This window comes from Stylophora pistillata, chromosome 1 (assembly GCF_964205215.1).
Source record: "Stylophora pistillata chromosome 1, jaStyPist1.2, whole genome shotgun sequence".
NCBI classification, from domain to species: domain Eukaryota; kingdom Metazoa; phylum Cnidaria; class Anthozoa; order Scleractinia; family Pocilloporidae; genus Stylophora; species Stylophora pistillata.
In genome coordinates, this window is record NC_142519.1 from 13568690 (window position 1) to 13584040 (window position 15351).

The 15351-nt window shown below is 37.8% G+C and overlaps 1 protein-coding gene and 1 pseudogene across 4 annotated transcripts in view; both read right to left on the bottom strand.

Annotated features, from left to right (window-relative positions):
* The window catches only part of LOC148741295 (anoctamin-4-like), a 223507-nt pseudogene that overhangs the window by 207353 nt on the left and 803 nt on the right, over positions 1–15351 (bottom strand). The gene's annotated exons all lie outside the window — the stretch shown is intronic.
* LOC148741303 (anoctamin-4-like) lies at positions 649–14838 on the bottom strand. 3 transcript variants are annotated; one of them, XM_088738822.1, is made up of 19 exons: positions 14693–14837; positions 13076–13132; positions 11808–11872; positions 11010–11053; positions 10588–10678; positions 9313–10200; positions 9113–9195; positions 8580–8717; positions 7450–7611; positions 6475–6511; positions 5831–5942; positions 4708–4759; positions 4240–4337; positions 3572–3705; positions 3338–3490; positions 3153–3205; positions 2278–2486; positions 1971–2103; positions 649–1665 (listed from the first exon to the last, which is right to left on the bottom strand). In XM_088738822.1, exons 7-19 carry the CDS (start codon positions 9188–9190, stop codon positions 1483–1485), a joined length of 1542 nt encoding a protein of 513 aa, XP_088594948.1. In that variant the 5' UTR covers positions 9191–9195; positions 9313–10200; positions 10588–10678; positions 11010–11053; positions 11808–11872; positions 13076–13132; positions 14693–14837; the 3' UTR covers positions 649–1482. The 3 variants fall into 3 exon arrangements, with proteins under 3 accessions (XP_088594948.1, XP_088594953.1, XP_088594956.1); XM_088738827.1 differs by lacking the exon at positions 7450–7611 and having other exon boundaries at positions 14693–14838; XM_088738830.1 differs by lacking the exons at positions 9113–9195; positions 9313–10200; positions 10588–10678; ... (2 more) ...; positions 13076–13132; positions 14693–14837 and having other exon boundaries at positions 7450–7574.

Below are 15351 nucleotides of genomic sequence, written 5' to 3' on the forward strand. Positions count from 1 at the left end.
AAAAAGAAAAAAAACATAACAAAAAAATAAAAGAAAGTAAGGGACCCTGAGAATTGGTACATGGAATGAATGTTATGTTCGGTGACAGTACGTCGCTCTACTTCAATCTTGATAGAGTGTATCGGAATTTGAAAAATGGTATACATAGGGTAACCTGCACACCTGCAACAACCAATGACAAAGCAACCCACGAGACGACTGCTTGTTTTGTTTCCTGCTTTTCAGCCAATTAAGTACTCGGATTCGGGTTGGCCAAATGAAGGGAAAAGGCCTAATTTCTGAAGATTTCATGCTCATGAACTAAAAGATGTTGGGAACACATGGGTACAAACTACTGCAAAACAAAAAATGCATTATGACGGTACCGTCTTCATAATTTGTACTTGTCTTCCTGTCGAATGTTGGGTTTCCCTGTGAGAAAAAAAACAAAGAAAAAAAAACAAAAAAAACAGCGTATCCTGCCAAGCCCGATGTCCCTTGATGAAATGCAAATGAAAAACTGTAAAACCGATTTACCCTTTCTATTAACCCCTGCTAATCTAGTATCCACCTCGATTCCCCAAGTTCTGCGAGGAACTTTCCTTCTTACCCGCTCCACATTGTCTGCAGTGTTTCAAATTGATTAATCCGCCAGCACTAGCCCTTCCCTAAGGTTTCGCGGACCCTTTTATTTACATTTTTCTAAAGAAAAAGAATCAACGAATCCAAGGAGCTTCTTTTCAAACTAAGGTGGAAAGGAAAACTATGATCCTCACTAAATTTTTCATATCAAGACGTCTGTTCCGTTATCCTTCTGTATTCTCAAACGAAAACAAACAGAAAAAGCAATCGCCGTAGAACGAAGCAGTGAAAAAATCCTGAGCTATACAAGCGTCCATATTACCTAGCATTTTCTTTTGAGTACTTTTACAATAAGTCCTGGATGTATTCTTATTCCTTAATCTCACCGGCTTGGCAAGGCATTGAATGTATTTGGATCGCTTTTATGGAAAAATAAATATTGTATCTTAAACAACCAAAAGACCTTATGTTTTCCTAAAGCCACGGAATGCTGGTTAACGTAATGTTATGTTAAGTAATAAAGTAATCGAAAAGCTTTGTATCAGCTCGTATCCTAAATCCTCGAGGTCTCGTAACCGACAGCAATTTTACATGTTACTTCAACCACGTATCAAGTCAACACACGAACCAACAATAAATACAAACTACTTCATCGGTGTTTATCTTACTGTCAAGTTACACTTTTTAAGTACAAAGGCGATCTATAAAATACAGATAATTACTGACCTGTTGCTATTCGAAACATTAAACTGAGTTTATAAATGCAGACTATCTTGGAAAGCGAGCTGTAAGCTTTGTTATACTAGTTGATACGTTTTCACGCAACTTGTGACAAGAGGTGGTATTATCAAATTTAATTATCTATACGATATCGGCCGGACGTCACTGTCTACGAGGTATTTTCTGTCTAAACAGGACATTCTACAGCATGTCCTCCTGGCCGCGCGAATGTTCTCCAAGGACTGGAGAGACCGAGTCTTGCTGATCTGCTGAACGTAAGGCTTCACGGGCGAGAAAGTTCTCTCTCTTGACTTGATTATCAACTTCCTTTGGAACATCCGGGATAATCCAAGCCAAAATTGCCGTTATACCAAACACGATGTGCTGCGCAAAATGACAAAAGATATAGGACGGTCGGTTAACCAGAAAAAAAAAAGCGAGTGCGAGGGAGTTTTCTTTAACTAAACCTTTCTTTTGTTATTCGTCCTTTTCAAATGTTCCACAGAACTGCGACAAGAATCATCAAGGAAACAAACAGGAGCAGAGAGGGAGTGAAATCTTCCCTTCACAACATTGCTGCATTAGTTTTCACCAATAGTTCTCTTTGCAGAAAGATGACTTGGATTCTCAGTGCACTGTCAGCCGGAACATAAAGTGCGTTGAATAGTAAAAAGAGAGCAAATACTCACCAGAAAGGCCACCACAAAAAACAGCTTGGCCGCCAAAATATGCCAATAGGCTGTCGAAAACTTGTAAGCATTCGGATTTGAAAAGGTCGTACCGTTTATTGTAATAAATGGTCGTTCATAATACCCTCGGAATCTAAAATGCAAGTACACAAGATCTTTAAAACTTGAAATGTTTTGGGTGACTTATGATTCTTACAACAGTGTAGCTACGCGTTACGGAAGCTTTGACTCAGTACATTGAATCAGTACATAAATGAATAGGGCTCAAGAACTAAACCATAAAACAGAACCCTCCCTGTTATTTTACCTGCAGGTAGGTAGACCAAACCCACAACTGTTACTCTGTAAGACAAACTCAGTAGCAGCATCTCCGGAGGGTCTCTCACTATCAGGAAAATCAGACACCACAAAACACGACAAGGTGTTGTTTACAAATCCTTCTAAGCTGTCGTGGTTTTCACCTAAGGTGTAATACAGTCTGGGGACGAATTCGGAAACAAAGGCAATCACAAAGCCCTAACAAAAAGGTAAAGAAAAAGAAGCAAGTCATGATAATAAGTTGTGGCTTTCCTTACAACAAGTACTCTGGTTTAAAATCAAGAAAATGCAGAGTACGGCTTGCATTTCATCTTTGACGACAGGCAGAACAAAAAGATAACTCTCTGCTGTATTGTGCAGTTCATACCACCGATTCAAATTTTTCAAGTATGCTTCTTTCAACTGAGATGACTCGAAATGTAGCACTGAGCACTTAGGATTTGATGAAGCAAAACTATTTCCCAGGTTCCGTTGATGAAGAATTGTTGTCGAGCAAAATGAGCGGTCCTTGTTAAGATGCTTGATCAATGTCTGTCCGCTTGAATTTGCACGTTGTCAAAGCAATGAAACATCCTATCCTATCCTATCAAAACATCCTCTATTCTAGCTCTTACGGGCTAATAACTATTATCATAAGGTGACCAAAATTGTACTATATCATTGTTATTTGATTTACAAGTATTTGCTCGAATATGGGAAAAACTGTCTCATTTATCTTCTGTTTATTCAATAACATTGAAGAAAAGGATAACTGTGTTTGTAATTTTTGCTCTGTAATTTTCCGTTTCTTACTGATTTCTTTCTATTTAAATCCTCAAAGAAACAATTTCGAAAACGCACAACTTTTGTTAATGAGATTCTTACATCTACGACCACAGAGATCTTCGTAACGCCTTTCAAGATTGCATACCAAATTCCTGTAAAGAAAAAAAAAATGGGATTGTTTTTCAAGTGTTCCCTTCGGTATTTCCCAAAATTGAATTTCAATTAATGAAGAATGTCAAAGACCATCAAAAGTAATCAGCCCTGTCTCTGTATACATTGCATACCTATATCCTGCGCACGAGCTGCCATTGGTCGCTGAAAAACCACGATAAACTTGTAAGCATCAAGACGAATTTCCAACAAGTTATTGATCAGAGCGAAAAACGGACCAAGCGGAAAAGCGGCCACAAACAGTGTCACAAAACCATACTGGATCACTGGAAGAAAAACAGCATTTATAAACTTCAGAAATTGGAATCATCTCCTTCGCTCAACCGTATAAGGTGCACAGTTCTTACCCATCTCGAGGTATTCATAAAACAGCCCGTGCACGGGATACTGAGTCAAGTCATAGTCCAGTTCCCAGCGTGTGTATTCTGTCAAGTCAGGGGTTTCAATATTCTGACGGCGCCTCCACCAGTTCTGAAGCTTTCTACAGAAAATATTTTTGTTTTGATTTTAGAAATAAAAGAAACGATAGCAATAATAATAATGATGATGATGAAAAAAAACAAAACAAAACAAAACAAAGAAACAAATGGAGTTCTTTTTCTACAGATCACTCACTAATTTTAGATTTGAGCCCAAGTATCACTAATCCTAAACATTCACAAATTGAGTGGCTTGCCCTGTGCATACGGTGTTACAGGACAGAACAACCAAAAGATCTCTTTCCTAAAATGCGTTGGGAACATGTTGCCACAAAGATACATTCCTTTTGCTGAATTTTTCAGCAATTTCAGTGTCCTGATTATTAAGCTGATAGTTCGCTATCCCTTACGAGCTATCAGACCTACATGTAAGCTGTAGTGCAAAATAGTCCAAGAAGATCGAACAGAACGCAAATACTCCTAGTTCACTGTAAACTGTTATAATATTAGGACACGGAAATTTCCAAAATCTACACCCAGTCTCTCTAAAAACGACTACGTTTCAAACGTAACTCATCTCTTTATCGGCTACTTACGGTACGATTATTTCAATAAAGTTATTGAAGATCTGCTTTCCAACCATGATAACTGCCAGCTGAACCAAGAGCTCAAATAAACAACCTGCTGGGTTACACTACCAGGACAAAATAAAGATTGCCTCAGAATTCTCCTTTTAAACTGCTCTTTGTTTAGGAGTTACTTTCAGTTACTTTAATCATCATTTTATCTTTTATTTCCTGATTTAAATGAACTGATATTGTCAACAGGAAGTACCTACGGGTCAATTATGATATTCAAATTGTTACTGGCAAACCTTGTATTATCGCACTGTAGTGTCACATTTAACAAATATTACTTAAGGTATAAATCCTTATCAAAGCGCTCTTCTTTGGATACTGCTCCAACGAAAGGGGGAATACGATCTTTCCTTCCTTTTCTCACATATTTCTTAAATACCCTTATGCGTCACGAAAAAACCTTTACATATCGAGTATTTCTCCTACCTCTTCTTGACAAAAAGTAAAAATCCTGTTAAAATCTGCTGGCCTTCCAGGACTGAAAACAAACAATCTTCTGTTGAGTGCAGTTCTTTTTTCCAGTGAGACGAAAATTGTTGTTCCCGTATGTCAATCACCATTATTTTGTAAAATTATTTAAGAAAAATCTAAAGCACCCCAGACGGCTCCTTTGTAATAGTCAGTGAAGATAATCTCAAAATATGTTTCAATACGCTCATTTTACTGCTGTGATACCGACATTTTTTTAATGTGTTTGGGAGCTTCTATGTAATTCGATTCAAGTTCCCACTAGTAACTATGTACTACAATTTTTCTAAAAATGTTGTCAATTTTGATGTGAATCGCAACGTTTCAATTGCCTAGTGCGAGTCTTATTTTCGTGGTGAGGTCGACTGGATACGAGTCTCCGCATTATGCTCCGATGTGACTTTCTGGTTTTCAACAGCTAAGCGCATTTCAAAGATGTAATCTGTCGGTGATTCAGTGTCACGCGGCTCTCCTGCTGTTGTTTTTGATCGTCGATATCACAACACAACATCACACATAAACACAAACACCAGCAGAACCCTGCGACAGCAAATCGCTGAGGGAAGATCACGATAGTCGGAGATTTCAATGTTTCCCGATCGTCCCATAAGAACTTCAATGTTTCCCGATCGCTAAAACTACCGACAGTTTAAATGGGAGTTTTCATCTATCTATATATAACCATCGCCGGTCAACGCAGAATTCTGGGACGTGTCAGAAAATAACAAACCCTCTCGATTTGTCGTCGACCATTTCAGGCATTCGTGGATGGCAACGATTCTGAGTTTCATTCGTCGGAGAACTCTAAGACGGTTGGGAAAGTGTTTCCCGACCATCTGGGATTTTCCAGTCATAGGAAAATCAGTTTTGATTTTACCGATTTGTCGTCGATTATCCCGTATATTCGAAGATGTCTGTGATTTGGAGTTTTCATTAGTAGGAGAGCTCTGGAACGGTCGGAAAACAGTCAAGTCCCCAGCCACCTGGGATTTTCCCACCATATGAAATCAGTCGCTGGTCAAGGCTTGATTTACTAGTTTATTTACCACGACACATAACAATACAAAAGTTAGATGCTCACCTCAGTTTGAAAAACGCAATATAAAAGAGTGACGAGTAGAAGTTCACAAACTGGAAAAGGTACATCTTAAACGAAAAGATGTCTTCAAGCTCTGTTTGGGTACGGGGCATCTCTGAAATAACAACAGATGATCTTCTCATTGCCTCGTGCTTTGTAAGCTTCCAATACCGTATGTCATTGCACTTACGAAGAAAGGAAGGATTCGTACAAAAATTTTCAATTCAAAATTCTTATGCAATGCATTATGACCAAAACGTGCATGAGTACAGTTGTGCGGTTAAGGTCAGTTGAAAGATCGGATGCACTCATGATTCAAAATTGAGTGTAAAGAGAAAAAAAAATTAGTACGACAGTTAATAGCTTAATAATAATAATACTAATAATAATACTAATAATAATAATAATAATAACTTTATTTATCCTGGTAAAAAAAAAAAAACCGGTCAGTCAGTCAACAAAGGTTGATGGACTAGTATTAATGGGTGACCAGCAATACTAGAATATATAAGAATATTAACATGAAAAACAGCAGTTTAAAAATAATGACAAAAACTCTAACAAAGAACTAAGCATTGATCTTACAAATATAATTGGCCTTATCCTTAACGCATGAATAAAGCTCAATTCATTTTCTACACACGTACCCCATCGCGTCAAAACCTCTGCAAGTTTTTCGTAAACCTGGAGATAAAATAACATAATTAACAAAAAGAAAGTCATCAGAGGATCAATCGAAATGATCAATTGTTACTCCAGGGTGTAATTAAAATTAGTATATACTAAAACAGTGGATAGCGTTGAAGGCGCGCTCTGATTGGCGAGTCAAACTCCGAATATCCTTTGCTATTTATCTCCGAGCAACTCGGGAAAAAATGGCGTCCCGGTTTGTATCCATGACAAGCGAAGAAATCACTCAAATCAATTTTTGGTGGTGTATATTATCTCACTGTTTTAGTATATACTAAAACAACTATTCACCTCAGTGTTGGTGGTTAGCAGTGGATATTTACCTCGCCGCTTCGCCGCTCGGTAAATATCGACCACTAACCACCTCCACTTTATTGAATAGTTGTTAACTATCCGCTGAATTTCAACTGTTAACTTATCTGCACGTTCAACTAGGAACTATCTGTGCGTAAACAGTGGTATATGAACATCTACATGAGGAGCCCCTCCTTCTATCACCTCTCAACTTTTTACCTGTTCCTAAAGACACTACAACAACAATTACTTCCTTCTAAAGGTCTTACTTCGTAAGGTATTTAGCGCTGCCTTATAAAAAATATTTCGATTTCTGTGATTAAGAAGTACCATTAGGTTTGCAATGATGGGGATGACGGAGACCTCCCAAGCAATTACAATATACCTCTGATTTTTTTCTTATACCTCGCTTTTTCTTCTTGTTTTGGTGATCAGGATGCAACAAAAATAATTAAGAATATGTCGCCATTACAAAATAAATAAATAAATAAATAATTAAAAGTCATTTTTCCTTTATGACCTTACAAAAAAGGCCAGAGGGCAGCCAGAAAGGGGTTTCCCACGAGCTTTTTACTATAACCGTATAGCGGTGGTTCTAAATCTCTCCGTAGACAAAGATAAGTTTAATATGTGGATACCTTGTTAAGAAGCATGATAGTAATGAGATTGAGGAGAGCTGCAGTGCCAGACGTAGCCATATTGACAGCTCCCATGTTGTAGCCGCTGTTGGCGGATAACACTGCATATACTGCCACACGGTATACTACAACGGCAAATACGGCAATGACGACTAGCGCCAACTGCGGTACAAAGACCATAATATTATTGATAAAAATACATTTAACTAAAACACTACGAGTCATACCGGTGACCAAGAGTCAGTTTGTCGGTTGGTTATAACTACCTTGTTAAATATCTGGGCTACAGAATTCAGGTGAATCTAGATTCGAAAAGCTCAAATTGTTGTAACAATATGAGCGTTTCGTTTCGTCCGAGTAGCAATGCTTAATAATATCGGCGGGTGGATGCAGTCCAGGTAGCACAGAGAAGGGCAGCAATCTCGCCAGCAACTAAGCTACAGCTAACCTCCAGGCGCCTGTCAACACAACACCATCAAACCGGTGTATGGGATGGAGAGAGAGAGAGAGAGAGAGAGAGAGAGAGAGAGAGAGAGAGAGAGAGAGAGAGAGAGAGAGAGAGAGAGAGAGAGAGAGAGAGAGAGAGAAGAGAGAGGGAGAGAGGAGGAGGGGCATGGGGGAGAGAAGGAAACAGAGAAACAAAGTAGTAATGCTGCAATGCTCGTCCATGCCCCTGTCAGTCCCCCCTGGGCTCCCCTGATCATATTGGTGAAACTGCTGCATTAACTCGATTTTAAACTCGCCTAAATAAGACTTAGTTCTTCATAACCGAGTGGGAGGTTTGTATGGGAGAATCTTGACCGAGGTCGCCAGTACAGATCGAACGCAGTGAGGTCTGTACCAGCGACCGAGGTCAAGATTCTCCCATACAGACTAACCTAGCTCGGTTAATATGATGTTTATTATATGGCTGAGTCTTATATGCCAATTTTCTTTATTCTTTGTACCTTTTTTTCTAGACCGGTCTAGATACCGGTCTAGATTGGAAATATCCGATATCTAGATGGGAAAATCTAGACCGCTTTTAATATTGATTTCAGCCAATCAAATTCGCGAATTCGGTAGTTCCCAGTCCTTGTGAGATACAGCCATATAATAATAAGTCTTATTAACCATTAGCCAAATCTTACCATGAAGATGATAAAACTGAAGCTACAAACAAATCTGGGCACTTTCTTCCCAAGCGATATGAAGGGCTCTTCCACTTTGGTGATGGGGTTCAAACGGGTCTCCATAGCCAGTGCTTCGTACTCGGGACGAGGTTGTTCCTAAAATAGAATAATGAAGTGAAGCAGGCAGATACATGGAAAGATGGTCAATTGAAAGTCACACTGAGAAGGACCGAAGCTAAAGTTATTGCAACAGTCTTTTTAAGTATTACACTGTACCTTTAGCTCAAACGGACACATTTCAGAGATCCATGGAGTTTATGATTTCTTATAACATGCAGCAAGATCAACAATAACTTTTACACCTTTAAAGCACCATTCCCAAAACGAAAACAAATTGGCTAGGAGAGGTAATAAAGGTCGTTGTTTTGTTTCTTTTTGGCTAGGTGGAGATAAGTCGTGTACGGCGCAAGCTTACCTAGCCAAGCCAAATTTTCGCCTTGTCACAAATAATTGACATTCAAGTATACATTGATTAACTAATAAAATCGCACCTCTTCGTCCTCATAGCCTAATAGATCCCATCCGTAAGCAATCTCTGCCTGCCGCCTCTTCCAGAACTCAAGAAACATGGTGGCTGAGAAACAAATGCATATATATTCATCAGTAATTTAAAGTATTTTATTACACTTTTGACCCTGAAAGAAAGTCAAACTTTCTTTTCTAACAAATTCAAAGACGAAATGATCCTAACCATCAAAGTCCTGCAATCAATCCATCAGTAAGTTTTTCCACTCTTGGACGGGACGGTCAATCACAGGCTACCCAAAAAGTCAGTCAAATTTCTGACAGTTCGGTGTTGCCCCTATGTATTTACCTCAGAGTAGAGAGAGGCCGTGATTATGAGAGCAAACTTTCTCACCCAACCATCCAATATAATAAACTCACCAGCGCTAACATCTGGACCTAAAGTCCAACGCGCTAGCCATGTATAATTTATGCGGCTGTCAACAAGAGAGCCAGGGGGTCTACTACAGTTTGTTCCATGTGCAATCATTCTTAAAGAATAACAAAGGTCTCACCCCAAAATTGACATAAAAATGGCAAAAACCACAGTAAAATCATTGTCAAAAACGTAAGCCACCTGAAGAGAATCAAAGAAAACATTAGTACACGAAGATGATACACCCAGATAAACAACTTCTTAAAAACAAATAAGAAAGATGAGTTACTTGTTTCCCAGCATCATCATGTGACAGTCATCATGAATTGTCTTCAATTGGCCAGCAGAAAGTGATTGTGGCGCTTAAATTCGCATCTAAAGTTGTCAATTCGCCGAACTGCTTTGGTTGCTTGCGAAGTAAAATTTAAGGTTTTCGTGATGTGTGTTTGAAGTGAGACAGAATTCCTTTTCTATTATATTTTTCTTCTTTTTTTTTTTTTTTTTTCATTTCTGGAAACTATTTTGTGATTTTAAGTCGCCAAAGGTTTAGTTAAGACTCTTAGAAGTGAGGAAAAGAAGACGAATACAACTTCAAGTACCTTTGAGTAAATGCACGTGTCTGACAGATTCCAGAATGGACAGCCTTAGTCACAGCGAGGACACATGGGAAAGTTGTTAGCTTTTTCACAGATGTCTTTTCTAAAAGCAAAAGATAGTCGCACAAGCAATTGGCGTTTCTTGTCTGAAAGCCACGTTGACAAGAAAATAAAAAAGCTCATTTTTTGACTCATTTTCATCATATAAAACCAATGATTGCAACACTGTTAACACTTCCCACTGGCGGTATAGAAAATACTGAATGTGCATTGGTGAAAGTACTTTCACCAATACTACTTTCATGCATAACTGTAAATGTACCACCAGGTATATTTTTGCTTCGTTCTATTTTGTGCCGGCTTCTACATGTACAAAAATTCAAGATTTTCGATCCTACCAGCCCATTTCATGGCTGATATGAATTTCATGCAGGCCTTGACATACTGTATGATGTAATTCACATATAGACCTTGCAAACTCATCACTTACACAGGGATATACGACTCCAGCCTGAGAAGCCCATAAATCACGCAAATGAGGCCCATGATGGCTGCTGGGAGCAACATCCATGTGTAAAAACCTGCCAAACAGCCAGAGGAGATCATGTGCAGCCCTGATTAATTAAGCTGCTGAAACTTTACAATAACTGAAACCCTTTAATTCCGATGAGCGACCAAGACAAAATTTCTCCTTACAATATCTATACAGTATTAAGAGATTAGTGACGAATAGGGGAATAAAGAAATGATCAATGAGGGATTATTAGTTGATTCAATACCAAATTCTCTGAACTAACATGATAAGAATTGTGTGACAGACAGTAAGGAGAATTACTTAAATGAAATCTTGAGGGTGAAATGGTTAACTCAATTCAAATGCACATCAAATTAATTTTGAAGTCATTTACTCACCCAACCATGCAAAGTAGATTCCAATTCTTTCTCCAAAGTAATCTCTGTGACAAATTAATGAATGACATTATAGTAGCTATTTCTCTTCTACAAAGAGAAGTAGCTACAACAATGAATCAACACTTATTTTAATTGAAGAAAAAAGATAAATAAACCTTGAATTAAACAGTACTGTCGAACAACAACAAACATATGAAACACATGAGTGAACTGCGGTTATGAGACGTATATAAGAACGATCCTTCGCAGTAAAGCACTATTTGAGCAATAGTGGAAATCAAACCTGAAAAAAATTTCAGGCCTGTACGGGATTCGAACCACTGACCTCTGCGATACTAGTGCAGCGCTCTACCAATTGAGCTAACAAGCCAACTGGGAGCAGGCCATCAAATTAATTCGATATAAACCCGTAGATGATAAATCGAACAACAACAAACATATGAAACATATGTTTGAAACTTTTTTCAGGTCTGATTTCCACTATTGCTCAAATAGTGCTTTACTGCGAAGGATCGTTCTTATATACGTCTCATAACCGCAGTTCACTCATATGTTTCATATGTTTGTTGTTGTTCGATTTATCATCTACGGGTTTATATCGAATTAATTTGATGGCCTGCTCCCAGTTGGCTTGTTAGCTCAATTGGTAGAGCGCTGCACTAGTATCGCAGAGGTCAGTGGTTCGAATCCCGTACAGGCCTGAAATTTTTTTTCAGGTCTGATTTCCACTATTGCTCAAATAGTGCTTTACTGCGAAGGATCGTTCTTATATAAACAGTACTGTGTCAGGGACTTTACCTGATGTGATCCAACGGCTGCATTTTGTACCAGCGATTTGCTTTGACCCAGGTGTCAAACAACAACTGAAACAGCAACAACCCAAAAACAAAATTTAATATTGGTAACCAACAGTACACTAAAAATAATGGTGAAACTAGGGTAGAAAATGTAAAACAAAAGAGAGGATTTTGAGCAAAACTTTCAAAGTTGGAATGGGCCAATTTTGATGCAGTGTATATTTGGACACACATCAGAAAAATAATGTGTATGGGTTAACTATTATTATTATTTGGAGGAGAGAAAAGGACATATGATGCACGATCCTCGCAGTAGAGAGCGCTATTTATGCAACAGCGAAAATCAGACTTGAAAAAATCAGGCCTGATTTTTTTCAGGTCTGATTTTCGCTATTGCATAAATAGCGCTCTCTACTGCGAGGATCGTGCATCATACGTATCTATATCCACAGTTCAAAATAATTATATGAACTTCATAATTATATTCATCATATCTGATTTATCATCACGGGTTTATTACAAATCAACTTAATGGCCTGCTCCCAGCTGGCTTGTTAGCTCAATTGGTAGAGCGCTGCACGTAGTATCACAGAGGTAAGCGGTTCGAATCCCGTACAGGCCTGATTTTTTCAGGTCTGATTTTTGCTATTGCATAAATAGCGCTCTCTCCTGCGAGGATCGTGCATCATACGTATCTATAACCGCAGTTCAAAATATATGAACCTCATATATTCATCATATCTGATTTATCATCATGGGTTTATTATGAATCAACTTAACGGCCTGCTCCCAGTCGGCTTGTTAGCTCAATTGGTAGAGCGCTGCACTAGTAGCACAGAGGTCAGTGGTTCGAATCCCGTTCAGGCCTGATTTTTTTCAGGTCTGATTTTCGCTATTGCATAAATAGCGCTCTCTACTGCGAGGATCGTGCATCATACGTATCTATAACCGCAGTTCAAAATATATGAACTTCATATATTCATCATATAAAGGAATTTCTCTTTTAAAATATTAAAATATCTTTGAGCAGAAATGTGATGAGAGGAAAAAATTACTTTCTGGTAGGAGGTGGGGGTGGATTTCTTTATAAAACTGATGAGGTGTCAGTTTGAGAGATGGAAATAACACTTAATGTATAGATTTTGTCTGGGAGCTTATCTTGTCCCAAGTTGTATGAACACTGTAAACTTAACAGTCAGGGAACTACATATACCAAACTTATAAACCTTGCAAAGTCTGTTTATCTAAAAATAATAAAAAAAAAATTACCTGGCTAGCATTTTCAGGTCTTGGAGGATCATTTGATTGATCTATTTCATAGGTGCCCTACATCAACCATTGTAAAATACAAGACAGATGATAATTATTGCAACTTGTCCCATGATTGTAGTAAACTTTTGCAAACACTCTACATGTCAAATTCCATGATAAGATACTCATAAATTAATAAAGGCTGATAGTTTCGAAAAAAACTGTTTGGGGCTGCGTCGGTGGGAGTAACGAAATAATTTGGATATATCAACAAAGTTGAAATGGTAAATTGGCCACTAATTTATTCATGTTTTTCTCGTTGCCATGCACCCACCAATAACGTAGCTCCATTTTCTGCCTTTAAAAGCACACACAACCCACAATTCCTCTATTCGCTCCGACGAAGGGCTAACGCTCGAAACGTCAGCTTTTGTAATCATTACGGTGGCCAATTTACCATTTCAACTTTGTTGATATATCCGAATTACTCATAAATTATAGTGTCCTCATAATTATGCCAAATTACCTCTCTCCAGTCGTAAAAAATGTATTTAAATCTAACTCATAATAATTAATAGGTGCAAAATCAACAGTTTAATGTACATTAAACATGTTTCAAAATGCTACAACACAAAAGTCATACACACTGTCAGTGAACATGTGGAAGCAGTGTCCAAGTTTGATTACATTTGATGGTCATGAGCAAAAGTTGTACCCAGAAAATAAGCCTTGAAGTGTAATGCTTTGTTGCCACCACAACAAGACCATCTACATGTACATTCTTTATTTCATTTTATGGTACATGTAGATACAACAAGCTTTATGTTCCATGGACCACAGCAACCATTGTCCCTCTAAGTTTACTAAAATACAATGGACGATATTGACAACACGTCTTTTGAAGTTAATCCTTCCTTATATCTTATTCTTTAATTTCACTCGTAAACTAACTCATGAGAATGGCTTACACTGCACCAATGGATAAGTAAAACAAGAAAATATATTACTAACTCTTCCCACAAATGGCTGAACCTTCTTTTAGCCATCAGCCATAATTGTTGATTCAAAGAAAATATCATATTTTAACTTCAAATCATTTTGATAAAACTGATCCAGTTCATCTTTGTTGCTTATATTCCTCTGGCCAGTGCCTTGCATGGGACCATTTAACCAGAAGAAGTGCACTTACAGTAAATGAATCATGACTTATATAGCTTTGTTTGGCTTTTTTACGTCCATTTAATTCCTGACAGGAGACAAAGTTTTTAATTTTTAATTTTAGGTCTTGAATGATATAACTGTATGAGCCTTCTTGGGCCTAAAACTTTATAATGGTGTACAAACATAAAAGAGCCCTTTTTCTCTCAGCATTTCATGTATTTAGTTCATTCTATTTTCAGAAAGTTTCACATCTGGTAATTAATCTGCTCTTCCACAGGCATCATTCAGGGACTGCTCAATTTTAGACCCTTCAGAAAACATCTTGAATCACAATGCTCCATCAAAATCTTGCTACACGTAAAAGTGCAAATTAATTTTCTTGAACACTTTCTTAGCTTCATGTGCAGTAAGGATTTGCTAAACTGAAGACAAAAAATAGGGGACAAAAACTCAAAAAAGGTAAATCGTTCTTACCTCGTGCAAGGGATAAGCTGCAGAGTAAGATCCATTGCCAATTAAGCGTCCAATGCCTAATATTATCAATAACAAAAAGATACAAACTAGATGAAAAGACTATATGCACACTGGTTGACATTATCATCTATGTCAGTACATGTATCAGTCTCTGATCAAAATATAAACAGCAGTCTTACATAATATGATGCTAAATCAGTTAAAAGAGATATCAACAGTGCAATGCATGAGACAATACTTTTTTTTTTTGTTTTGTTTTTTTTTTTTTTTGTTTTGTTATTTATGTAGAAAAAAAACTGAGGTAAACACTAGCTGACATGTAGTGTACACTACAAAAAGCTAAACCAAAACAAAAACAAACAAAATCTGAATTCGAACATTTCATGGTTGTTTGAAACGAGGTTTGCTCAAGTGCAACTGAGCCCCAATAGTGGAGTATTTGACGAAAAAAACCTCTGGTGTGGTTGAGGATTTGAATTTTCGAAAATGTTAAATTCCTAGGGGGGCCATGGGCACTGCAGGATTTGACTCCTATGTAATTAACATAGCGATGAAAACTGACTTAATTGTAACTGAAAATAAGCTTAATAAATTGCACTCCTGCATGATATTCCACAGTCCAATTCATCAGCAAAAAGCAACCAAGATAGAGCCATCCC